The sequence below is a fragment of the Plasmodium vivax genome, chromosome 12 (assembly GCF_000002415.2).
Source record: "Plasmodium vivax chromosome 12, whole genome shotgun sequence".
Taxonomy (NCBI): domain Eukaryota; phylum Apicomplexa; class Aconoidasida; order Haemosporida; family Plasmodiidae; genus Plasmodium; species Plasmodium vivax.
The window spans coordinates 1,118,862-1,142,869 of record NC_009917.1 but is presented as its reverse complement, the minus strand read 5'-3'; the positions used below and the strand labels follow the sequence as shown (position 1 = coordinate 1,142,869).

Genomic DNA, 24,008 nt, shown 5'->3' with positions numbered 1-24,008 from the left:
TTTCCTTGGGAGTCTCCTCCTAACTGTTGATCAGCCATATGAGGGAGGCACATGACCGTTCGCCTTCCGCGCAAGTTGCGAGCACTTGAGTTGGGGGGAAAAGGCGTCCGTCCACCCTTCGGCACGTAGTTCTCCCGCACAGGGGTTACACCTCTGCGAACGTGTGCACCCCTGAAAGGGGGTACATACAGGAAAGTGCGGTTTACCTGTTTTTGGTTCTTTTGTTTTGGGTTTTCTTTTTTTTTTTTCCTGTTTTTCGTTTTTTCCTGCCTTTCAGCCCTTCTTGCCGTTCTTGCGTTTCTTCTTTTTCTTTCTTTTGTTGGTTTTTTTTTCCTCCCCTCTTGCTAGGGACCGAACGGCGAGATTCGCTCCCCCCCCAGTTGAGAACAAACGGCGCCCGCACCAAGCGCATTCCGTTGCACCCGATGAGGGGGTTCCACCCGGTGGGGGTGACTGCCCATGCGAAGTCGCCGCAGATGAAGAGGCGTGAATGGAGCGTCGTCTCGAGTGGGGGCAGGGCTAGCAGCGGGTGTAGCGCGTGCAGTGCATGCAGCATAGGTGGTGCTGGCAACACTGGTGGCATTCCCCCCCGAAGTAACCGCTTACCGAAGGAGAAAAAAAACAAACGTGACGTTAGGGGAGCCCCGTCCATTACGAAAGCTGGCTGTACGGGTGACTCACACACGGGGAGGGGTCCGAGTCTACGTGCAAGTGTAAAGAAAAAACGGGGGCCACAGCTTGCACGAAAAGGGGCACCGAAAGGGGGGCAAACGGAAGCGAACCAGCTCGGAGAAGCGCCACCATTAAGGAGCGCACCCAAGATCGCCTCCCTGGCGACCTACGCACATAAGTACAGACTAACGAAGACGTGCAGCCTGAAAAAGGGCTGCCAACAAAAGAGGAAGACGAGTACCCCCCGGGGAAGAAGCAACTGTAGTGAGAGACCAAATGGACTGATGGAGCAGCAGAAGTGCCGCGTGCATTACCATTGCGAATCCCCGAAGGTGGAGGGTCCCTCTGCTGGTGTGTTGCTTCTAGAAGGAGGAGGGAAGCCCTCTCGGGGGAAAATCAAACCGATGACGAAATTGAGAAAGAAAAAAAATGAACGTCTGCGCGGGGGGTGCGATCCGTTAAGTGAGCACTTGGAAGACATGAATGGAGGAGGCCTTCCGGGGGGTGCCTGCCCAGGTGGGAGTAGACTCCACAGCGGAAGTGACCCAGGTGACCCAGTCGATCCAGGCGATGTTCCCAATTGGGACGAGCTGTATAGCTTCTTCCCCTATATGTATAACCGCGTTGAAAGTGATGGCAGCAGAGGGGAGGGGACCCCCAATGGAGGTGTCGTTCACTCCTTCTGTGAGTACCCAATCGAACAGATCTGCGAAGGTGAGAAGGAGAGACGATGCATCTACCAGGCTGACTTAGGTGGAGCAGACATGTCACTGCTACCCGTGGGAGGAGAGGACCCACTGAATGAATATCGCACGGGAGGCAGCTCCAACGAGGGAGACTTGGAAGGAGGGTCCCATCAGTTAAGGGGAAGAGATTCGAATGGGGACCTCTCCAATGACTACATCACATACAAACAGTACGTAGAGAAGAGCGGCTCGAATGGGAGGAGTAGGCTGGAGGGGGGGCTTACCAACGGGGGAGGCAACTCAGGTGCGGCTCGCTTTACACATGGGGGGTACTGCAGCGACGGTGAAGGGGGCGGACGAGGGGCGGCAATTACGGAAGATGCAGATCGGCGTAGAAATATGAGTGTAAATCTGCGCGGCCATTTGCGTGAACCCCCTTGGGGAGACCTAAACGGGGAGGGAGTGCCCCCCGCTCACGAGATGCAGAGCGAACGGATGCAGAGACGAACGGACGAGCTGGACGCAAACTCGAAGCGGGAGACACACCACGCATGTACAGCCAGCAGCAACCATTTGAGGAGTCACTCCTACGCCGATGAGTTAGACGATGTGCACTCCAATTTTGCAGATTCTTTTTCCATTAAACATTTGCCAGAGGTGCCAAATGATGTGGCCATGGTTTGCAGTAGTGATGATGCTTCTACTGGAGAGGAGCAGCATGCCTGTCGTTCTTCGTTAACTGGTGAACTGGCAATGGATGGAGGAGGTGGGGGGGCCAACGGAGGGCGCTGCAACTCTTCGGGGGAGGATGGGTCTGGCGTGTATGCAGAGGGGAGCGTCGAACGGGGGATAGATCCAAATGAGAACGTCCCTAATGATGGCTGCTACTATTCCCAGGAAGAAAAGAAGAAAAAAAAAAAAAAAAAAAAAAAAACGGGCAGTCATACGGATGAAGTGTTATCCTCAACAGGTGGTGGTGGATTCTACCTCTCCGGTGGGAGAGGAGATGCCCTTTCGATTTCATGCAACGGGGTTGGAGCGAAATGGGAGAGTCTAGTGACGGACTCGAGGGGGCACTTTGGGGAGGGCGGGCCGCTGTCCCACTCGGATAACTACTTCCGCGGTGCGTCCTCGGAGGGTCAGCGTGCAGGCGGGGTTGGTGATGAGGTTGGCGGTGGTGTTGGTGATGAGGTTGGCGGTGGTGTTGGTGATGAGGTTGGCGGTGGTGTTGGTGATGACCTCCTTGGTGATGACCCCATAGACGAGGCCACTCCCTGCTTGGGCCGCCCCTACTCCGTGCGAGGGGAACTCCCAAACGACTGCTCACCGGAGAGACCCCCTTTTGGGGACCCCCTTTACAGCCACCACAGCGACGCGTCCATAATGCACATAGATAGTCTGGAGGACACACCAGGGCCTTTCTCGAGGGTAGAATTGCACAGGGGGGTAGAGTCTGATGGGAAGAGTCCCTACGTGGGTTATAACATTCAGGCAGAGTGCCCAGTGGAAGAGGCTCACGAGGAGGAAGACGCAGATTTGAGGAGAGCCTCCTTTGAAGAATCTTTGGGAGGATCATTCCCACAGCAGGGGGAGAAGGCCATCCCATTTGCGTCAATCAGGAGGGGAGACACCCAGAGCTCAAACGAATGTAGAAGCAGCATGAGTGGTCGCAACACGGGTGGTCTCAACGGATCGGACGAGAGTAACCTCATTGGGGAGGAGATGCCAATGAGTTTTTTCCCTGGCACGTTCGCCCCCCATGTGGGAGGAGGAACCGACGAGGATAGCGCCAAAGGGGTGTACCAACTTGGGGAGAGCGGCAATGAAAGGAGCGTATCGAGTGACCCAATTTTGTCCCACTCGTTTGACAGTCATCCCGCTCATCATCCTGCTGCTCCTCATCACTGCGACCATTTCGTTGGCGATGGAGAGTTGCCCCAGTGGGACGCTCGAAGAGGAAGCAGTTACACATGTGCTAATGAGAATTATGTGTGCAATTCTTTTGGTGATTCTAAAGAGGAGGGAATTCTGATGAGGGGAGACCCATGTTCCTCCTTCGGTGGTGCTCACGTGAGGGGTAGGGACGGTACGGAGCCCAGTGGGGAGGTCCCCCACCACACAGCAGATGGAGATCCAGGCGAAGACAGGTTGGCCGTTGAGCTGCTGTACTCTTTCTCAACGTTTAGGAGTAACACCACGGAGGGGCACAGCGATGGGGGAGTGCCTCACGATGGAACTACTCCTGATACTCGTGGCGACCCACTTGGGAATAACTGCGTCACCGCCAAAGCGCAGGCACGTCATCGCTCACCTGAACATGTTCAGGCGAAGATGAAGAAGAAGAAAAGCGGCTCCTTCATCTCAGAACCCCACGGCAGAAGCAGACAAGTGGGGATGTTTTCCATTTTTAGAAGTCGCAGCGCGCATATGGTGAAGGAATCGAAGCGAGACTGCGCGAGTGATCCGAGGGGAGACTGCCCGATTGGGTCCGATGAGACCACCCCTATACGCAACAACCAAATGAGTAGGAAGAAGAACCAGTCGAGCGGACTGCCACCATTTAAAGGCATCAATTTACCAGAACAGGTGGCGAGAGAGGGGGAGGGAATTGCAACCAAGGGGGAGCAGCAGGAGGACGGTTCTCCCCGCACGGGGGAGAGGCCCTCCGCGTTGGGGAAGCGCCCCAAAGGATGTGTCCTCTCGGGGGCAGCTCTCCCAAATGAGACAGGCGAGAAGAAGAAAAAAAAAATTTTTAAGAGCAAACTGCTGGAGGGGTTGAAAAGGCTGATGGGGAGGAACGACGCCGGTCACGATGTTGGGGAAGGCGGCCATGGTGGGGATAGCGGCCATGGTGGGGATAGCGGCCATGGTGACGGTGGCAATGGTGGGGGTGGCAACCGTGATGAACCCCACCCAGTGGACCAAAGCCGTAAGAACGAACCAAACGGAGAGCCCCCCCTCGACGGAGCGCGCAGAAGGAGGCTAAACAGCTACCACGAGGAGGCCATCGCGAGTGAAAAGATTTACCGAAGCAGGAGAAGCGCTTCCGTGAATGGCACAAGCACATGGAAAGAGAGGACCAGGAGGACGCTGATGTGCAACTCAAATGGAGAGAACCCCATCGCATATGACAAATGCTCATTTAACGTAAAGGGAAGCCACCAGATGGGGAGCGAACCGGTTGGAAAGACACACCTGGGGGGGTCCACAGGAAATGTGTGTGGGAAGGAAGAAGCTAACAGGAAGGATGCCTCCACAAAGGGATGTCTCCCATTTGGTCTGGACATGAGTGTGCATATAAGAAGTGAAGCCCTCATCATTCATGCGGGTAATCTGGAGGACCGTTTGGAATTCCCTGTGGAGTTAAGGGGTGCCATTAGCTCCACCTCCAGCTGTAATGAGAATTACTACTCCGAGGGGACCTTCGGTTATGCTAAAATTGGTTCTTCTGAGAGAAGAGACAAGGGAGACGAATCGACGTTTGAGGGGATGGCTCATGTGGGGAAGTGCGGCGAGGAGAGCGGGGGGGAGAGCTGCAAAGAGATTACTGTGGTGAACCCCTGCGTGTGTACGGCGGGGGAGCAGGCAGACCCGCATTACGCCGAGGGGGATGCTCAATTGCGACGCGACGAGGAAGCGCAAAGTGAAAAAAAAAAAAAAAAAAACTGCCAACCAGGGGAGGAAGACGTCAGGGCCGCGGTAGAGAGCGGGAATAGGGAAATTTGTGAAGGGGCCGATGATTCCACCCATTTGAGGGAGCACCCGCACTCGAAGCAGGGTGAAGAAGTGACGGTAGTAACGTTAGAGACGACTCGGGGGGGGAACACATACGCAGACGTGTGGAGCGAAGGCGGCGCCGGTTTGAAGCCTCGCCAAATGGAGGAACAGACGTTAGCCAGTGAAGAGGGGGTCCCAAGTGGGGGGAATGCAAAACTGGCTCAACTGAATGAGACCCTAAGTGGGGGGAATGACAGGCTGGTCAGAGAGAATGAGGTTCTCCATGGAGAGAATGCAAAGCTGGTCAGAGAGAATGAGGTCCTCGGTGGAGAGAATGAAAAACTGTCTCGATTGAATGAGATCCTTAGTGAGGAGAGTGCAAAGTTGGCTCAATTGAATGAGACCCTAAGTGGAGAGAATGCAAAGCTGGCCAGAGAGAATGAGGTCCTTAGTGAGGAGAATGAAAAGCTGGCCAGCGAAAAGGAGGTCCTAAGTGGGGATAATACCAAACTGGCTCAATTGAATGAGGTCCTCGGTGGAGAGAATGCCAAACTGAGCAGCCAAGTGGACGCACTCAAAAGGGACGAGGAAGAGCAACGAAGGGAAAGGGGGCAGCTCCAGGAGGAACTGGCCCAACTTCACAAAGACGCGGCGGAGGAGAGGGAAAACTACCTCGCAGAGCTAGCCCAACTGCGTACCGAGAGGGAGAACTACCTCACAGAGCTGCAAACGCGGGAGGAAGAGCTCCGGAAGAAGTGCGAGCGACTCGAAAGCGACAAGGAAGCCCTAACGACGGAGAAAATGAACAGCGTGCTTAGGATCAACCACCTGAAGGAGCAGCTCAATAGAGAAAGCAAATCGGTGAAAGAGTTAACCAACGAGTTAAGAGAGAGGGGTGAAGAAATGGTGGTCTGCAGGGGAGAGCTAACCACGATGGGGAGAGTGCTAAACGAAACGAAAGCGGAAGTGGAGCAGCTGAAAAACCAAATTGAAACGCACGTGCAAAATGAAAGTGCTAGTGGGAGGAGAGTAGCCATGCTGGAGGAAGAGGTGCAGGTGTATAGACAGCTAGCAGAACAGCTGCGGAGTGCAGGGGGGGGTCGCAGAGAGGAGGCACCCCCACGCGAAGGAGATGTTGCAGTTGACCAGGTAAGCGGAAAGGTGAGCGGAAAAGTAGGCGAAAAATCAGGCGAGCAAAGCAACGCCCTCATTCAACTGCTGAAACGACGAAGGCGGGGATTCACCCAAAGTGGAGACTGCATTGAGGCAGAGGAGAAGCTGTCCGTTGAGGACCACCAGCTGGTATGCGACGAGATTGACGCGCTGGGGATCGACGAGCTGAGGGGAAGGTGTAAAACTTTAGCCTGGCAGTGTACGCAGTTGGTTGTGCAGCTGGAAGGGGGCAATAATGGCTCTGGGGGAGTGCCACCCGCTTTGGGGAGCCAGCCCAGGAGTGGAGGGGAAGAAGCGCAAGAAGGAGAGGAAGAAGGAGACCCAGCTGAACAAACGATCAACAAACAGGGTGACTCTCCAAAGCGTGCCGAAAAAGACACCGCTGCTATAACCTGCACATATGAAGAGTCATCAAAAGGGGTGGCAACACAGCTGGTGGTCCACTCGGAGGATGAATGGAAATCCATTTGTAATGAGATCCTACGGAGGACGTCCGAAATTACTAAACACGTAGATGCAGTGAACATGAAGATGTGCAGCTTGAAGAAGAAGGGCGGCTGCTGGGAGGAGAGCGCGGACTACTCCGACTGCCTCGATTGGCTAAACTCCATTTCTATTGACGTCCTTTTCATCAACACGAATGTTTCGCTGATGGGGGAGGTGGCTCGGGGGGCGCCCAGGGTGGACCAAGCAGATGGGCATCCAGATGGGCAACCACCTGGGCAGCGGAACGACCGACCGAGTGACCTCCCTAATCCCCGCCCAGACGATGCGCACACCGCCGCCTCACCGGAGGAACTACCCCGGGAAAAGCTCCAAACGGGAAGGAATCACTCGCAGGGAATTGAATTCAAAATGGAAGGACCCCCACCCGAGAGGTGCACTTTTGGCGATGAAAAATGGGAAGACGCAAATCAGCTGAATCGTTCAAATCAGCTGACTTCTTCAAATCAGCTGACTTCTTCAAATCAGCTGACTTCTTCAAATGAGTTGACTTCTTCAAATCACCTGACCTGTTCAGAAAATTTGGTCACCTTTTTTGAAATTTTCTTTTCGAGCGATTTGTTTCTGACCCTGTGCCACGTGTGCAAGGGGGCCCTCGAGATGAGCACGTGGGCGAGGAAGGGGGAGGAGGAGAACTGCCTTCGGGGGGTGCACAACTTGGTTAGCCGCCTATCCGAAATGGAGAGTCTGTGCAGGGAGGAGGAGGAGCTGCATGGTGAGGGAGAAGAGGGTCCTCCCGCCGAAGAAGTCCTCAGTGAAGCCGCAAGTAACCCCCCCTACGAGCTGTTCCGCGTGTTGAGAAGACACCTACAGAGGTTGGCCCTCCTGCTGAGGAAGGGCAGCTGGAGGAAGCACTCACACGAAGTGATAGACGCAGTTTGCACCCTCAGAAATGTCGTTAGACTTGTTCTGAAGGCTTTTTTAAAATTTCATGGCCTGCACTCGACATTTTGCGGGGCGGGTGAACCGAATGGAGATCTCCCCCCCCCAGATGGTGATTTATCGAAACGGTTTTGTAAGTCCCTAGTGGAGGGAGGGAGTCACTCGAAGGGTACTGCCCATCGGTTTGTTAGTCCCCTTTGGGGAATGGAGCCATCCCGCAGAGGGGATGCCAAAGTGGGATCCAAGTTAAGGACAAATCGGAGCAACGGGGACAGCGGGGAGGCGCTCTGCATTGATGCCGACGTGGGGGAAGACCTCGCCGAGGCTCACTTGGACCACCTTGCCGAGCGGATCGTTCAGCACAACTACAGCGCGCACGTCGTTCCGTGCCTGATTGCGCTCTGCGCGGATGAGGTCATTCTGGAGCGGTCCCTCTCAGGGGGCGCTCCCTACAGAAGAAGCGGTAGCAGAGGTAGCAGCATAAGTGGCATCGGCAGAAGCGGCACCGGCGGGAGGGACGACTTTTCCGCCCAGATGAGCGACTTCGCCGCGGACATCTTTAGAAGAATGTCGGAGCGCATGAAGTGGAATGAGCTAATCATCAGCGGCGACTCATTCGCGTCTTTCTTTGAGGAGGGGGCACTGAAATCCAAGCTGAGAGGCAACCCCGTCATGTGTAGCAAAAGGAAAGTAAACGTAGATACGGTGTACGCGCATTTGGGGGCGCTTCTCCGGCGAAGGGGTGCCATCCGTGGAGGCGACGGCTTCTTCGGTGAGTTCTTTAGGAGTGCTCGCGCGGCAGCTTTGCGGCAGTCACTCTGTTTGGGGGGCGCTCCCCATGTGGGCATCTCCTTAGGAAGTGCTTGCCTCTCCTCCAGTGTGCCCCCCAGCAGCAGCAATGTGCCCACTCTCCACAGAGGGGTTCACACCAAAAGCGCGTCCTTCACCGGGAGTGGTGAAATGGGCATACAGAGGGAGGGTCCCCACTTTGCAGAGGCGTCTCCAAGAAAGCAAGGCAACCACTGGGGTGACGAGGGAGGCTCGGAGTACCCCCTCATACGTGTAGACAACGAGTGCGTGAGTGCTCTCTTCCACATGTGGCACGCGATGGAAAAGAGGTTTTTTCTTAAGATCGGCAAGAGGGGAGAAGAGACCTCCGTGGGAGAACTACTCCCCTGTGTGGGAGAAGCAGCCCAAGAGGGAGGCACCAACCAAGTGAAGCCCTCCAAAGGGGAGCACACATCCACGATGGACACCTACCTGCGCTCCATGGTATATGACTCATTTCAGTGTGCAGATGAAAACGAACAGATAGGGGTGAACCACTTCATTCTTTTGTTTAAGCAGCTGGGCATACACATTCGCGACAGCGAGCTGCACTCCCTGTGGTGCATCATGACTGGGAAGAGGGACGTTAACAAAGCAATGAAAGAAAAGATTTCAATTGGCACGTTTGTGAAGAAGGCCTACTCTACAAACCCCTCGCTTGTTTTTTATGAGCACTGCAAGGCCAAGGTGAAGTTGCGGGAGGCTCAGCAGAATTTGAGGCACTTGCGGCGGTACAACAGGAAGCTGCTCTTGCTGGTGAGCAGCGCCCCGCAGGCGAGGCCGCTGCGCGGGGAGGGCAGCGTGACCTACGCGGTGTGATGGAGGCGGTGTGACGGAGGCGGTGTGACGGAGGCGGTGTGACGGAGGCGGTGTGACGGAGGCGGTGTGACGGAGGCGGTGTGACGGAGGCGGTGTGACGGAGGCGGTGTGACGGAGGCGGTGTGACGGAGGCGGTGTGACGGAGGCGGTGTGACGGAGGCGGTGTGACGGAGGCGGTGTGACGGAGGCGGTGTGACGGAGGCGGTGTGACGGAGGCGGTGTGACGGAGGCGGTGCTACTACGCAGTGCACACATCCCCTCAGCGGGGGGGAGATCCACAGCCGAGCGCAAAGAAGAGGTGGGCGTCTGTCCCGCGTCACTTCTCGTTAAGCGGTTCATTTGGTGTTTTTTTTTTTTTTTTTTTTTTCCCCCAAGTCGGCCTCCATTCACCTCCAACCCCGCAAAAGTTTTTTTTTTTTTTTTTTTTTTTTTTTTTTTTTTTGTGAAGGCTGCCACTCCCCTGGAGAGGCGAACCAGCTGGCGTGGCAGGCCGAACCAACATGGCAACTTTAGCGAAACAGCCTATTGTAGTCTTCGCCATTTCGCCCATCACGACAGATTCAGCAGTGCATAAGTTTACCCACCGAGGTGGTGATGCTCACCGGGCGTCGCTTCTACCCCCCCACCTGCGGGGAGCGAACAGATGAAGTTCCGAGCCCCGCGAGAAGTGGGACTGTCCTTGCGGGGACGGCGCATTAAGGGGAGTCCCACCACCCTCGAGAGTTACAATTTGCGTAGCGTCGTTTGTTATGAACCTCGTTGGGGGGCACCGCGCTTGTGGGGGGCAAGCAGACCGCTCTCTACTTGCCCCCCCACCGGTGGAAAGGCGGCCCCGCTGTCCAGCTTCCTCACCGAGCAGGAGCTGCAAACGGTGCGGAGAAGGCCGGTCACCTTTTGCAGCAGTTTTGAAGGAAGGGTCAGCGTTGTGCTGAAGCCCGTGGAGGGCGGCAGCGGGCCCTCCTCAGGGGGGTCTACCACTAGGGAACCTTCCCCAAATGGCGGCACCGCTAGTGAACACCGCCCAACGCACTTCCTCCCCCTGCAGAGGTACCACCAGCTGGCCAAGCACAAACACAGCTATGTATACGATTTTGAAATCACCAGCATTGGGAAGCTGAGTGAGTATGAAGCCGGCGAGCTGGTGAACGTGTATTTCCACAGCGGAGAGGAGCTGGGCATAGGAATTATAAACAGGAGGAGCAACTTAGCGATCCGGATCATCGACCGTGACGTTCGAAAAAGCATAAACGATCATTTCTTCCTCACCAAGTTATATGAAAGTGTAAAGAGGAGGTTCCACTACCTATATAGAGATGTGCATCTATGCAAGTGGATGTATTCTTTACGGGTTCGAAACGGGATCAACATGTATTGCAAAATGGTTAGCTCGACCAGTGACGGGTTGCCAGGTCTAGTGGTGTATTCACTGGGGAAAGACCTCTACATTCGATATGACAATCTGGCCATCCAAAGATTTAGGAGTATCATCGAGAAGGAACTAGACGCCATATTCTCTCCCCAAAACATTTTATGCAAAAGGATTGCTAGCAAAAAGGAAAAGAGAGCCCAGCAGGGGAAAGAATACACATTAGAAACGATTAAGGGAGACCACTCCGATGTTAGGCACTGCGAAAATGGCTTAACCTTCTACAATCAGGTGTCCAATACGACGTACATTCCTTTTCACGTAGAGAACAAACGAGACCGACTCTTCTTGCGCTCCGTCTGTGACGGTGCAAACGTGTTATGTGTTAATGGGAACGTTGGGGAGTACCTCATTAACTGTGCTGCCGTTTCGGAGGTGGCACCCAGTGCATCAGGCGCGTCAGGCGCATCGGGCGTCTCCATCCTCCTGTGCGAGAGTGCCAAGAATGCCAGTTACGTCGACCGGAACGTCAAGCGGAACGGCTGCGAGCAGGTCATGTGCCTCTACCGGGAAGGTGCGTCGTTCGTCCGGCCCCTCGGCGGGCGGTTTCACCGAGCCGTTTGCTCCCATGCTGGAGTAGCCGCTAGCGCTGCGAAAGCGGCGAAAGCGGCGAAAGCGGCTATCCCGCTGCGAAAACGGCTATCCCGCTGCGAAAACGGCTATCCCGCTGCGAAAACGGCTATCCCGCTGCGAAAGCGGCTATCCCGCTGCGAAAACGGCTATCCCGCTGCGAAAACGGCTATCCCGCTGCAAAAACTGCTATCCCGCTGCGAAAACGGCTATCCCGCTGCGAAAACGGCTATCCCGCTGCAAAAACTGCTATCCCGCTGCGAAAACGGCTATCCCGCTGCGAAAACGGCTATCCCGCTGCTAACAATGCTAACGCTGCTACCGCGCTTCCCCCCCTGGCAGACGTCCTGGACGAGCTCAACAACATGCACATGAACAACCTCAGGTGGGGACCTTCCCGCGCACACCTGGCACACCTGCCAAGCGCCCTCCCATGGGTGGCTGCCCCCCACCACCGCGAGCGTGAGAAGTCTCCCCCCCTAATCGTCACTTCCTCCCCCCCTTCACCAACAGATTCGGGCTAATCATTTTCAACGCAAAAAGCAACATCGTTTTTAGGAGCAGCTCCTACACGAGCCTCTACGGGAAGAGGTACACGGCCTCCTTCAAGGGGGTGCACAAGCATTTGGTTTTCCTCTCGGACCTCTTGCAGGAGGGCGGTAAGCTCGCGCGGGGGGTGTCTCTCTGTGGAGCATTCTTTTCCCGGTGCAATTGCATTGGTGCCTTCCTTATGGCGCCTCCCCAACACAGCTGCTAACCTAGTCGCTTCCTCCCCCCCTCCGCAGGCCTCCTCTTCGTGACGGCCGAACTCTCCGCAAGGGACTACCACCAATTCTTGAACATTGTCAAGTGCGTGTTTGAGCGTCGGAGGCGCAGCCTCTCCATCGTGTATGAAAATGCCTGCAGTGTGGAGGATAGGTGAGTCGTTTACGCGCTTTAAGTTAGCTGCCATCCGGGGGAAGTACCCCACACACCATACAAAAAAAGAAGGGGTACAAAACGCAAAACATTTCTTTTTTTTTCCTCCAATGCTGTGTCCCTCCATCCTTTTTTTTTTCCCCCTCACGCAGCATCCTCTGCAACGACCAAACCACCTGGTACCTGCGATCGGTCTGTTTTAGACTCGGGTGTCCCTAACCCTTTCCCGGCCCTCGCCATTTGGAAACCTGCGTGAGCATTGGGGTTCACCTATGCAGCGCTCCTTCGCCGGTTCCTTCGCCGGTTCCTTCGCCGGTTCCTTCGCCGGTTCCTTCGCCGGTTCCTTCGCCGGTTCCTTCGCCGGTTCCTTCGCCGGTTCCTTCGCCTGTCGCTTTATTTGTGTATTTTTTTTTTTTTTTTTTCCCCTTGCGTGCGAGGTGCCCCAAGAGGCAATTCTTCAACGTTAAAAATTAGGGTTTATGATTAGGGTTTATGATTAGGGTTTATGATTAGGGTTTATGATTTAGGGTTAGGTTTACGCTTCAAAGGAAGGGATGACCCTGGCGGGGAAGCGATATGGCAGGGAAACGCGCGAGAAACGTGGAGGAGAACGCGGGCCCTGATTTCCGCAGGCAACAACCAGGCAGCCCCGTCCTTCAGATGGGAAGCTCCTTTTCTTTGTTGCCTTAACTTGGTATGTCAATTTGTGGCCACGTTTTTTTTGGAGGGGCTTCCAATTTGCCGATCATTTTTTTTTTTTTTTTTTGCTTCCCCATGAAAGGGGTAACCAACCTTCCGGCGCTAGTCACAGTGTGTCAATTCGCCCCCAACGTATGCTCAGCACAGCGCCCGCTTTAGCGCCACACAGGCACCACTTCGCATCGTCCCCTTGACATCGAACAGGCGCATCGGTTAGCCCCCCCTCACGCGAATTGCACACGTCGCAGCAGAGGGGCAACACAGCTGGGTGTGCAAAAGGGAGAGGGAAAAAAAAACACAAACAAACGAGCAAGCGAACTACCTACCTAACGAACGACGAACCAAAGTTGCCGCGCAGGGACCCTTCCCTCATCCATTTTGGCCAACTGCAAACTCGGCACACCCAAGGTTACGAAGTTTTCCCAATAGGAGGAGGCAGAATGGACAGCCCGGAGTTCCTCAAAATTGAGCTGGAGAGGGTGAAGAGTGACTATGAAAATGTACGTCTGGTTGGCGGGGGAGCAGCAAAGCGGTGGAGGAAAGCGGTGGAGGAATGCGGTGGAGGAAAGCGGTGGAGGAAAGCGGTGGAGGAAAGCGGTGGAGGAAAGCGGTGGAGGAAAGCGGTGGAGGAATGCGGTGGAGGAAAGCGGTGGAGGAAAGCGGTGGAGGAAAGCGGTGGAGGAAAGCGGTGGAGGAAAGCGGTGGAGGAATGCGGTGGAGGAAAGCGGTGGAGGAAAGCGGTGGAGGAAAGCGGTGGAGGAAAGCGGTGGAGGAAAGCGGTGGAGGAAAGCGGTGGAGGAAAGCGGTGGAGGAAAGCGGTGGAGGAATGCGGTGGAGGAAAGCGGTGGAGGAATGCGGTGGAGGAAAGCGGTGGGTGGACACCAGCAAGCGAGGAGCCGCTCGAACGAACCCTACATTGCCGCATCACCCCACGGGAACTAACCCTACATTGCCGCATCACCCCCCCCCCCCCCGCAGGAACTATCCGTTGACCACGTAATGCCCAAGACCCAGTTCGACTACGCCTGCATGCTAATCTGCTCGTCGGACCTGAAGAACATCCAGCTGGCCTCCTCCCTGCTGCACGAGCTGCTGCTCATAAACTACAACCGAATCGACTGCCTGTACCAGCTAGCCATCGCGCACATCAAACTGCGGGACTATAAGAAGGCCAAGAACTACCTGAACGCGTTGCTCAAAATCGATGCCAGAAATAGCAATGCGCTGGCCCTGAAAAGCCTTCTCTTCGACTTAATCTCGTCGGACGGGTTGATCGGCGCCCTGCTCGTGGCCCTCACCGCCTGCGGCCTTTACTTGTCCTTCAAGTCGTTTAAGTTTTTTTAATAAAAAAAAAAAAAAAAAGACTTTGCAAAATGGGGTTTTCATTTTGAAAGTTGTTTTTTTCCCCTCCACATGCTGTATACACCTTTCACGTCTGTCTCGCGCTAAGATGCTAAAAGGGAATCGAGCGGGGAGGTTTTTGGGGTGCCCATAAACAGGGACCCCCGCTGCTTCTCCACTTTGCGCACAGACTGTTTAGCGGCGTAACCGCCAAGCGGAGTAACCGCTACTCTGCAAAGGCGAGCGGGCCGCTCCTGACCCCCCCAACGGGAGCTACCCACCTACACCCTTCATATGTCCAAGTGACCATTACACAAGTCCAAGAATAAAAAGAGGAAAAGCCAATTGATGTAAAATAGCCGGTGGTTCATCGACCGCTTCGAGTACTTCGTTGCGTTGTAAATGTGTAGCGGGGTTTGCTGGTTGCATATGCGTTTTTGCTATAAGGGGGAAAAAAAAAAAAAAAAAAATATATATAAATAAAAAGGAGCCGTTTCAAACGCACAGCTGTGTGGTAGCGGACGTGAAGACTCATCTTTCCGACCAGCCAACAACTCGGAGAGGCAACCTGTGGGAATGCCTGCCACGCACGAGAGGCCCCCTAACTGGTTTCTCAACTCCACAACGGTAGAGACAATCAATTCGCGATGTGCTTATCGATGTGTAGTTCCTCTTAACGGTGGGGCGAAAAGAAAAAGGTACTTCCGTTTAGACACATGGGGGGTGTGGAAATAGGAAACGCCTTCACAGGGCAGTAACAGATCAGTTGTGTGCAAAATGTGTAAACCCTCTCCTTGAGCAGCCTTACCTGGGTGTATAGGAAGTGCCTCCTCTCCGTACTCCCCTTCTGAAAAAGAAAAAAAAAAAAAAAACACACTCATAGGGATTAGTGGCACACACAATGCTGGCGCGTTGCAAACTTTCGCATATGTGCAACGGTTGATGATGCTGCTCAGCATAGGAGGGGATATTGGGGACGGCGAACACGAACGTGTTGCTCATCCGAGGGTCACTATTCGGACCGCTTCCAATGCGTCTTATGCTGGCATACAGTTGGGGAGTTCTCTTTTAATCCAACTATGATGCCTTCCCTCCTTCTTCCTACCTGAACGAGGTGCAGGCACGGACGCAACGCGAACTGTGCCCACTTCATTTTGTTAACGCTTCTGAAGTGGTAACGGGTTGGCGGAGGGTTCCCTACTTTGACTTACGTACAAAGGAGGAACAAATTAACAAAAAAGAAATTCCAAAAAAGGGGTGAAAAACGCCTTTCCCTTTTTCCCATGGATGACGAATTAAAATATGTTTTTTATTTTTCAAAAATGTGTGAAATGGGGATTTCCTCCACGTGAAGGTTTTTTTTTCTTTTCATTGGAACGGCGCATCAACATTTCGTTGGAATAGTTCCCCCTAACGTTGCTTTGTTTGCGTAGCTCTGTAATTTTGTCCCCATCCCTTTGGGCTCCCTTGGCATGGGAGTACTTCAGTTCGGGAAAGTTCACTTCGCTTCGCTTCGACTAGCTTAGCTTAGCTTATTTTTTTTTTTTTTTTTTTTTTTTTTGCCTGAACAGGTAAGGTGAAATTGCAAAAAAGCTAGCTCCAGTTTGGGGTAGCCAAACAGTTATATAGGAAATGCGACGCGTTGTCGCAGAGGTGGTAAAGCGGAACAGAGGCTCCCCCCCTTTGTTGCATATTTGCCGTTGCGTTGTGTTCCGTTTTGCTGCTTTGTTCGTCTCCCTGGCACGTTGTTGTGTGCCTTTTTTTTGTGCACCTTCTTTTGGGCGTTTTTTTTGCGCACCTGCTTTTTGTGCACAACGCTGATCGGCTTGACAAAAAAAAAAAAAAAAAATGGGGGAACATCCATACCTGGTTGCACTAATGGGTGTAGCCACGCAGGTGGGAAAATTGAAAGTCAGATCAACACGGTGAACACAGGACCATATTTTTTACCCCTCCCCCCTAGGGGTCACACTGTGTGTGTATGCACACTTACGGGGAATACAAATTGGCCGCCTACTTTTCCGCGTCGCACCTTCAGCGGGGTGAGCCTTCGAGCTGGAGGGAAAGAATGCAGCCATAGGAAGTGAGCACAGTAATTGAAGCGGCTTACTGGTGACGCGACTTACTGGTGAAGCGGCTTACTGGTGAAGCGGCTTACTGGTGAAGCGGCTTACTGGTGAAGCGGCTTACTGGTGAAGCGGCTTACTGGTGAAGCGGCTTACTGGTGAAGCGGCTTACTGGTGAAGCGGCTTACTGGTGATGCAACTTACTAGGTGAAACAACCCAAACGAAGCAACCCTTCGCGAGGAAAAGCAAACGAACCAGAAGAGGGAACTACTCGAGCACGTGCACACATGCACGATGGCAGCTGTGCGGACCCGGAGTAACAAAACACGTGTGCATGGGTTCGAAATGTTTGCCCAAATTGCTTTTCCAAATGGGGGGTGGGAGGCACGCATAATTTGAAGAGAAGAAAAAAAATGAGCATGTGTAGGAGTGTGCGTTGGCAAAGGGGCAAATATAAACGCGCAGTTACAGCACGTATGCTTTTACTCCTCAGAGGGACATGCGCGCGAACGGCCGGCGAACAACCGAGCGAACGATTGAGCGAAAGTCAGAACGAACGCCAGAACGAACCTCAGAACGACGAAGGCAACGTCTCCAAACGAGCGGCTCGTCTCGGATCCCCTTGCACACGTGCAGCCTTAAAAGGCACACCCGTGTCGTCTTGTAGAGAAGGGGGCAAAATGGGGAGCGGCAAGCGCCAAGAGGAGGTATGCCGAAGAGGAGGTATACCAAAGAGGGGGCATGCCAACAAGGCGGAGCGACAAAACGGCCAAGCGGTGAACAAAAGAATTAAGCTAATGAGAATTGCACCTTACACCAATTTGCCATTTTTTTTGCGTTACTGCAAAATTGGAGCATGCGCCATTTCGCGGCAGCAGCGTGTGCAACACGTGTAAAAATAAAAACAGAGCGAAATAAAGCAACAAGCAAAACAACGCAGCGATGTGGCAGATCTGGCCGTAGCGGCAAACCAACGTAAGCGGCACGAGTGATTTGAGCGATGTGAACTACATGCGTGACATGAGCGACGTGAGCGACAGGAGCGAAACTTTAAAGCTGTCAAACCTGCCCCAACGCGAAAGAGGCTAAATACGGAAAAAAAAAACTTCACACACTTCTTATGAAGAACTGAGCTACTTCTACACCACTATTTGCCGTTGGTGGAGTAGGCCTTCCCCGCGTGCACGTCGTTTGCAACTGTTCAACCCTTTGTTTGCATACGTGTGGCTGATCTGCGCTGCCAGAAAAATGTGACTCTGCTGTGATGGTTTTTACGTGCGTATGTGTTTGTATGTGTGTGTTTGTGTTTATATTTCTATGTTTCTATGTTTTCATGTTTTCATATTTGCATGTTTGTGTGTTTTCATGTTTGTATGTTTTATGTTTGCATGTTTGTGTGTTCAATTGTGTGTTCATTTGTGTGCTCATGTGTGTGTATTTTTTTTTTTTATGTTTTTTTTTTTTTTTTTTTTTTGCCTTGCCTGTTCAGGCATTTTTCCCACTTTTCTCCGCATTTGTTGTGATTTCCCCCGGTGAGCTTTTTTCGCGGCCCGATATGTTGTCTGCGCGCTGCATGTGTACGTTGTGTGTGCGTTTTGGGGTACTCCTCTGAGTATTCCCCTGCGCGTCTCGCTGTGTATTCCTCTGTGCATTCCTCTGAGTATTCCCCTGCACGTCTCGCTGTGTATTCCCCTGCGCATCGCTCTGTATCCTTCTGTGCATCCCCCTGCGCGTCCCTTTGTGTACGCCTTTTTTCCGCGAGCGCCCCTTTGCACGGCGCTCCCGAGCTGCACACGTTTTTCCTCGAAAAATGCATCGCCCCTCGACCCCGCACTTGTCTGCTTACGCGCATGTGCAAAAAATAAGCCAAAATCTGTGCACGGAAAAAAAAAATTCGGGCGAGCGGTACGTTTTGCCGTAAAGGGGAGCACATGGTCACTCGGATGACTTCTCCACTTGGGCAGCTTCACCACTTGGGCAGCTCCACCACTTGGGCAGCTCCACCACTTGGGCAGCTCCACCACTTAGGCAGCTTCTCCATTTGGATGATTTCGCCACTTGGACAGATTCGCCACCCGGGCAGATTCACCACCTGGGCAGATCACCACTTAAACTGCTTCTCCACCTGGACGGATCACCACTTAAACTGCTTCCACACTTAAACTGCCTCACCACCTGGGTGCGGGGTGCGCTTTCCTGCTCTGCCATCGAGACGCAGCATGGATCAGCCGGGGGACTCCCTGTCGTATGAAGCCATTCGGGAATGCCTGCGGACGAGCAGCAGCTATGACGTGTCGGTGAGCAAGTACCACAAGGCGGTGAAGTGTAGAGAGGGGCGGAGGGGGCGTCCGGCCGCAGAGGGGGTAACGAAGAGCGCGGAAAGGGAGACGCAAAAAAACGCGCAAAAAAATGCAGAGATGGGCGCAGAGAGCGGCGCGGAGAAGGAGGCGCGCCAGCCCCCCGAAAGAACCCCCGCGTACAGCCTGTTCGACATGAACGTGCTGACCCTGTACGACGAGCTGCTGGACGTGTTCCGCTACAACCACTTCGACATAAAGAATTGCAACTTCACGTTCACGAAGATAAGCAAGAACAGCTACCAAGGGTGCGTGCTGGTGTGGTTCGTGCTGAACGGGGGTGAAACGGGGGGGTCGATGCGTTTGGGGGGAGGTAGGGAAGTCGAAGGGGGGGAATCGAGTCGATTTGTGAGGCGGCGAGGGGGGGGCGCGGAAGGAGCGGAAGGAGCGGAAGGAGCGGAAGACGGAGGAGAAAACGAAGACGGCGAAGAAGACAACGCCCCAATCCTACGGAAAGGCAACACCCTGCACAGCCTGAAGGTGAAAGGAAACAGAGTGTCCAACGTGAAGGAGGTGCTGAAGGACACGTTCGACACGCTCATCTTTTTTATGATCGACAGGTACAATATTAAACTGAACATAAATCACTCCTATAGAGTGAAGGAGACATGCAGCTACGCAATTACAAATGAAGAGGTTTATAAATTTCTGCAAAATGACAACTACTTTAGAATCGATTTGAACAAACTCCATTACGACGTAAATGATTACTCCTTCGTCTTCGGAATGAAGATCACGCAGTTTGTGGATTTCTTTAAGCACATAAAACACATCCGCTCGTGTGCCTATTTGATCTCCCTTCTTGTGAGGATCATTGCAGATAAGAACAAAATCCACAAGTACAGCTCGCAACTTTTCTTTTGCAAACGAAATGATGAGTGCATCTGCAATTTGTATATGAGTTTTGTGAAACAGGACCAGGAGAGTTTCCAGAAGATTTTTTTTAATAGCAAATTGGTGAGCATGCAGAATATCATTCCGTCCAAGGTGTCTCTCATTGAGGAGGTGAAGAAGAAGATAATCAAGAGGCGCGACTTGGCCTACCCCGACGAGCTCGTCATATGCTCCTTCGTCAAGTCCTTCTACACCTTCCGGTCGGCCGCGCGCGCGGTCGCGGGGCAGACACAGGGGGGAGAGGCGAACAAGGAGAAGTGGGCGAGCGAGGGGAGCGAGAAGAAGTGGACGAACCCGACAAATGAGGTCAACTCGACGAACGAGGTCAACTCGACGAACGGGGCCAACTCGATGAATGGGGCCAACTCGATGAATGGGGCCAACTCGACGAACGGGGCGAACGACGCAGTCGATGCCGTCGACTCGGTCGACACGAGCGACACCGTCGAGGGGGGGGACTCCAGCGAGGCCAGCCCCCCGAGCGACCGTAGCCGCAGTAGCCACACCAGAAACAGTAGCCAGACCGACGGGACCTCCCAAACGAACAACCCGCACGACGGCAGCGTCATCCTGGAGGACCCGCCCTTCACGAGGAACCCCCCGCCAAGCGCCCACACGGCAGACGCAGGGGACGTCGCGCACGACCACATACTCATAAACGACAGCACCACGAGTGACCAAGACAGTAGTAAAAAGGGGGCACCGCCAAGACCTCCTTCTAGAGCCATCCCAAAAGGAGGCGCAAAGACGTTCCTGAGGTACTCCACGAGGAGTTGCACAAAAAATGAAATGATAGGAAGCGTCTCCAACTCGGTTCATCTCAACAGGGGGGAGAAAATCAAAATGGCGGATAGTTACTGTGGCAACGTGATGGATGGCTACTCTAGCAAAGTGATGGATGGCTACTGTGGCAACGTGACGGATGGCTACTCTAGCAAAGTGACAAGCATGGCTAGCCAGAGTTTTCCGAACGGGGGGAGGAGTTACTTGCAGGACCCCTCTAGAAAGACCAGGAGGTGTAACTTGAGCAACAGGAGGAGCTGCTCCATCTTTAGGGTGCACAGCGGTGCGAGTGGCCTCGTCTATAGCAACAGGGGGGAGGTCCCCTTTCTGGGCGCCATGCGGGGGGGGCCACACTCGCGGTCGCGCGGGTTGCATCACATACGCGGGCAGATTCACTCGCGCGGGTTGCATCACTCGCGTGGGTTGCATCACACACGCGGGCAGATTCATTCTATATCCCAATCGCTGTCCCAATCGCTCTCCCAATCGCTCTCCCAGTCGCTGTCCCAGTCTCAAATGAACAAGGCGCTGGACACCTTCCTGGAGACGAAAAATGAGCACCAGTTGGGGAGGAGCAGGCGGACGGTGGACGAATCCATTTTGGGGGTGCAGAAGAGGGGGCGAGCGACGCCCGAATATCTTGCCGCAGACAGGAGCCACCACTCGCTGGACGAGAAGGAACTCATCGTGATTGACCCGGAGGAGAGCACGTGCGAGGAGAGCTCGAACGGGGTGCCGCTGGAGGGGGAGCAGCCAACAAATGAGCAGCCAACGGGTGAGCAGCCAACGGATGATCTTCCCACAAACGATCTGCCTACAATCGAGCCAGCAACAAATGAACCGCCGACAAACGGGGCAGACGACGGCGCGACCACCACCCACACGGAAATCTACCAGGCGAGGGGGAACAGAACTGAAAAGGGGATGGCGCCCAAGAGGAACAGCCACGACGAGGGAGCGCCCCCCCATTGCGGCGCCATGAAGAGGCGGAAGACCAACGGGGCGTTCGGCGTGAGCGAAAGCGGCAGTGCGAGCGGGAGTAGCAGCGGGGGGAGCGACGAGACGGCCGCCCCTTCCAAGGGCGTGGGTGGCCAGAAGAAATTGCACCAAAGGGGGAAGGTGGTGTCTGAATACGTCCTAAGGAAGGCGAGCTTGAGACAGAGCCCATACCAGGCGCACAGCAGTAGGGGCATGGGCCGGTGGGGTAACAGGCGCGCTGCAGAGGAGGAGAGGGGGGTGGAGGACAAGGGGGAGCAGATCCTGGATGGCAAGAGAGAGAGGGGGGTGAATCTGTATTTGGATGGCGGTAGGAGTGGCAGAAGCGTTAGGGGTTCGAGGTGCGATAGGGGGGGGAGGAGCATCAGGAACGGTAGGAGTATCGTCGGAGGTGATGAGGATGATCGACGCGGGGACGACGCAAAGTGCGGCGCCCATAAAAAGGAGGAGAAGCAGAAAGGCAGCCCCGAGTGCTACCTGTCGCCCCGCTCGCCCGTCTCGAAGAACAGATCCTGCGGGTTTTGCAGCGAGGAGAGGGGCACCGCCGAAAGGGGTACTGATCACAAGGTAGACGCGATGGTTGGAAGGGGTGTAATTGGGAGTGGCGCGATTGGACGGGGCGCGGCTGGCCAGGCTTCGCCCAACGCGCGGGGGGAAGGCTCCCCCGGGGGAGGCCCTGCGCGGCGGGGGCCCCTCACGCGAACGAAGTCGAAACGGAAGGCAGCGAACGGAGGAGACTGCCCCACCGATGAGCCAGAAGAGACGCAAGAAACGCCCAACGAAGATTACCAGAACAAGTACGTCAGCAGTAAGGAGCAGTCCGTGGTGGGCACCCAGGACGACCAGGCCTTCACCAAAAATGAGTTCCTCACCGAAGAGGAAAAAAAAGAAATGCATAACATCCACATTATAAAAAAAATGAACGAGAATTTTTGCTATTTAAATAGCAACGACAAGCTCACTGTCATTAAGATTCTGTGTAGCTACAGGAGCTACTTGAAGAAGATTTTATATTACGAGCATATGAGGCAGGACTACTCGTTCGAGGTGGAGACCTGCGTCTTTTACCTTGACTATATAAGTTGCGCCGGGGGGGGAAGCGGAATGGGGGGTGGAGGCGGAGTTACGGGCGGGGGAAGCGGTGTTGCAGGCGGAGGGGGAGCCGCAAACGGAGACGTAGTTGCGAGCGGAACGGGGAGCGACCGCAGCGGGAGCGCGCGCAGCAGTGATGACAGCGCCCGCCGGGGCCGGGGAGGGCGCTGCGGCAGGAGAGGCAGGCGCCGCGCCCACCACGGAACGGGTTACACGAAGGAGAGCTCGCAGGGAGAGGACCACACGCATCCCCCCCCTGCCCAAGTGCACCACGAGGAAGGCAGTCACCCCAATCCCATCTTCAGCAAAGAGGAGGAAGACGGGAAGAAGCAAAAGCTTATAAACAAAATAAATTACTTCGGAAATAAGATCGGGGCGTTAAATCAAATCATCTGCACGTACACACACATCAACGCGACTTACATCGAGCAAATAAAGAGGTACCTTTCGCTAACTGAGTGTATTAAGAACTTCCCCTGCAGCTTTTATTACGATGAATTTGCTTCGGAGAACGAGGAGGAGGAGATGCCCTCGAGGGGGGCGCTCAAGCGAGCGGTCAACGGAGCTGTTAGCGGCGTGCCTGGGGGTGACGCCTGGCGCGACGGGGTGGACCACGTGTACCAGGACGTGGTTAGCCAGATGCGCAGCGACGTAGTCAGCCAGATGCGCAGCGTCGCTGTGAACCCAATGCACAGCGTTACTGCTAGCCACACCGCTGGCCACACTGCTAACCGCATTGCTGGCCAAAGCGCAGGAGCCGAGCGCCCGAGGAACCTCCCCGAAGACGCGCGGACGGCACCCGCGCAGCGCTTCCCATACCAAGGGGGGCACCCAAGCGAGAAACTCCAAAACAAGAAAAAGGGAGAGGGACTTACCAGTTGTAGGTTCGAACCCATAAGTCACGGGAAAGGAGCAGCAGGCCATCGCTACACCACTTTGGAAAAACAAAACAGATGCAAGAGCATCATTAAAACGCCTTTCGCTGCGTATGTGAGGGAGATTAACAAGCCAAACGAGAATGATAAGGGTGCCGCTGAGAGGAACCTAGGGATGCTTGGAGGAGACGGGAAGGACAGTGGAAGGAGAGTCCTGCACGCTAACTTTCACTCCCACCCGATCAACAAGAGTGCCTTAAGCTGGGAGGGTAAGTGGAAGAAGGGCACCCTCGAGGGGGGTTACCAAGTCAGCACAGAAGTCAGCACAGCTGGCCCCGCGGGCGGGCGTCACCTACCCAGTGGAAGACGTGACTACCGGACGATGCGGGGGGCGACCTCTTTCGGCAGAGGTGCCCGGCTGAGTCGCAGCGCCTTTTACAATTAGGTCGCTTCGAGCTTGAAAGTTTTAAAGTTTTAAAGTTTTAAAGTTTTAAAGTTTTAAAGTTTTAAAGTTTTAATGTTTTAAAGTTTTTAATTTTTTAATTTTTTAATTTTTTAATTTTTTAATTTTTTAATTTTTTAATTTTTTAATTTTCCAGGGGGGGAGAAGTAGAGAGAGGGAGGGAGAAAGGGACAGCCATGCGGGGAGAGCGCTCAGGGGAGTTCCCCCAAAGGAGTGCTCACCCCTTGGTGGCAGGGCGGTAGCTCC

The 24,008-nt window shown here is 54.2% G+C and overlaps 4 protein-coding genes across 4 annotated transcripts, besides 16 other annotated features; 3 read left to right on the top strand and 1 right to left on the bottom strand.

Moving 5' to 3' along the window:
* Positions 1 to 425: 425 nt before the first annotated feature.
* Positions 426 to 12,414, top strand: PVX_116605 (hypothetical protein, conserved; the record flags this gene model as incomplete). Its single annotated transcript, XM_001615565.1, has 6 exons — positions 426 to 9,218; positions 10,216 to 11,221; positions 11,620 to 11,662; positions 11,791 to 11,936; positions 12,063 to 12,195; positions 12,348 to 12,414. The coding sequence occupies 6 exons, from the start codon at positions 426 to 428 to the stop codon at positions 12,412 to 12,414; spliced, it is 10,188 nt and encodes a 3,395-aa protein (XP_001615615.1).
* Positions 2,611 to 2,677: a microsatellite.
* Positions 2,681 to 2,717: a microsatellite.
* Positions 3,103 to 3,177: a microsatellite.
* Positions 4,322 to 4,359: a microsatellite.
* Positions 7,293 to 7,342: a microsatellite.
* Positions 8,988 to 9,040: a microsatellite.
* Positions 10,076 to 10,103: a microsatellite.
* Positions 10,589 to 10,609: a microsatellite.
* A 578-nt stretch (positions 12,415 to 12,992) lies between the features above and the next one.
* Positions 12,993 to 14,239, top strand: PVX_116600 (Tetratricopeptide repeat protein 11, putative). Its single transcript, XM_001615564.1, has 2 exons — positions 12,993 to 13,394; positions 13,873 to 14,239. Exons 1-2 carry the CDS (start codon positions 13,335 to 13,337, stop codon positions 14,236 to 14,238), a joined length of 426 nt encoding a protein of 141 aa, XP_001615614.1. The 5' UTR covers positions 12,993 to 13,334; the 3' UTR covers position 14,239.
* Positions 14,148 to 15,618, bottom strand: PVX_116595 (hypothetical protein). Its single transcript, XM_001615563.1, has 3 exons — positions 15,341 to 15,618; positions 15,044 to 15,082; positions 14,148 to 14,675 (listed from the first exon to the last, which is right to left on the bottom strand). Exons 1-3 carry the CDS (start codon positions 15,386 to 15,388, stop codon positions 14,526 to 14,528), a joined length of 237 nt encoding a protein of 78 aa, XP_001615613.1. The 5' UTR covers positions 15,389 to 15,618; the 3' UTR covers positions 14,148 to 14,525.
* A 668-nt stretch (positions 15,619 to 16,286) lies between these two features.
* Positions 16,287 to 16,343: a microsatellite.
* A 1,331-nt stretch (positions 16,344 to 17,674) lies between these two features.
* Positions 17,675 to 17,700: a microsatellite.
* Positions 17,701 to 18,521: 821 nt separating this feature from the next.
* On the top strand, positions 18,522 to 23,744 carry PVX_116590 (hypothetical protein, conserved; the record flags this gene model as incomplete). The annotated part of the gene is made up of 1 exon (XM_001615562.1): positions 18,522 to 23,744. The coding sequence occupies one exon, from the start codon at positions 18,522 to 18,524 to the stop codon at positions 23,742 to 23,744; it is 5,223 nt and encodes a 1,740-aa protein (XP_001615612.1).
* Positions 20,057 to 20,136: a microsatellite.
* Positions 21,792 to 21,833: a microsatellite.
* Positions 22,256 to 22,284: a microsatellite.
* Positions 22,932 to 22,957: a microsatellite.
* Positions 23,334 to 23,359: a microsatellite.
* A 51-nt stretch (positions 23,745 to 23,795) lies between the features above and the next one.
* Positions 23,796 to 23,815: a microsatellite.
* Positions 23,816 to 24,008: the final 193 nt, after the last annotated feature.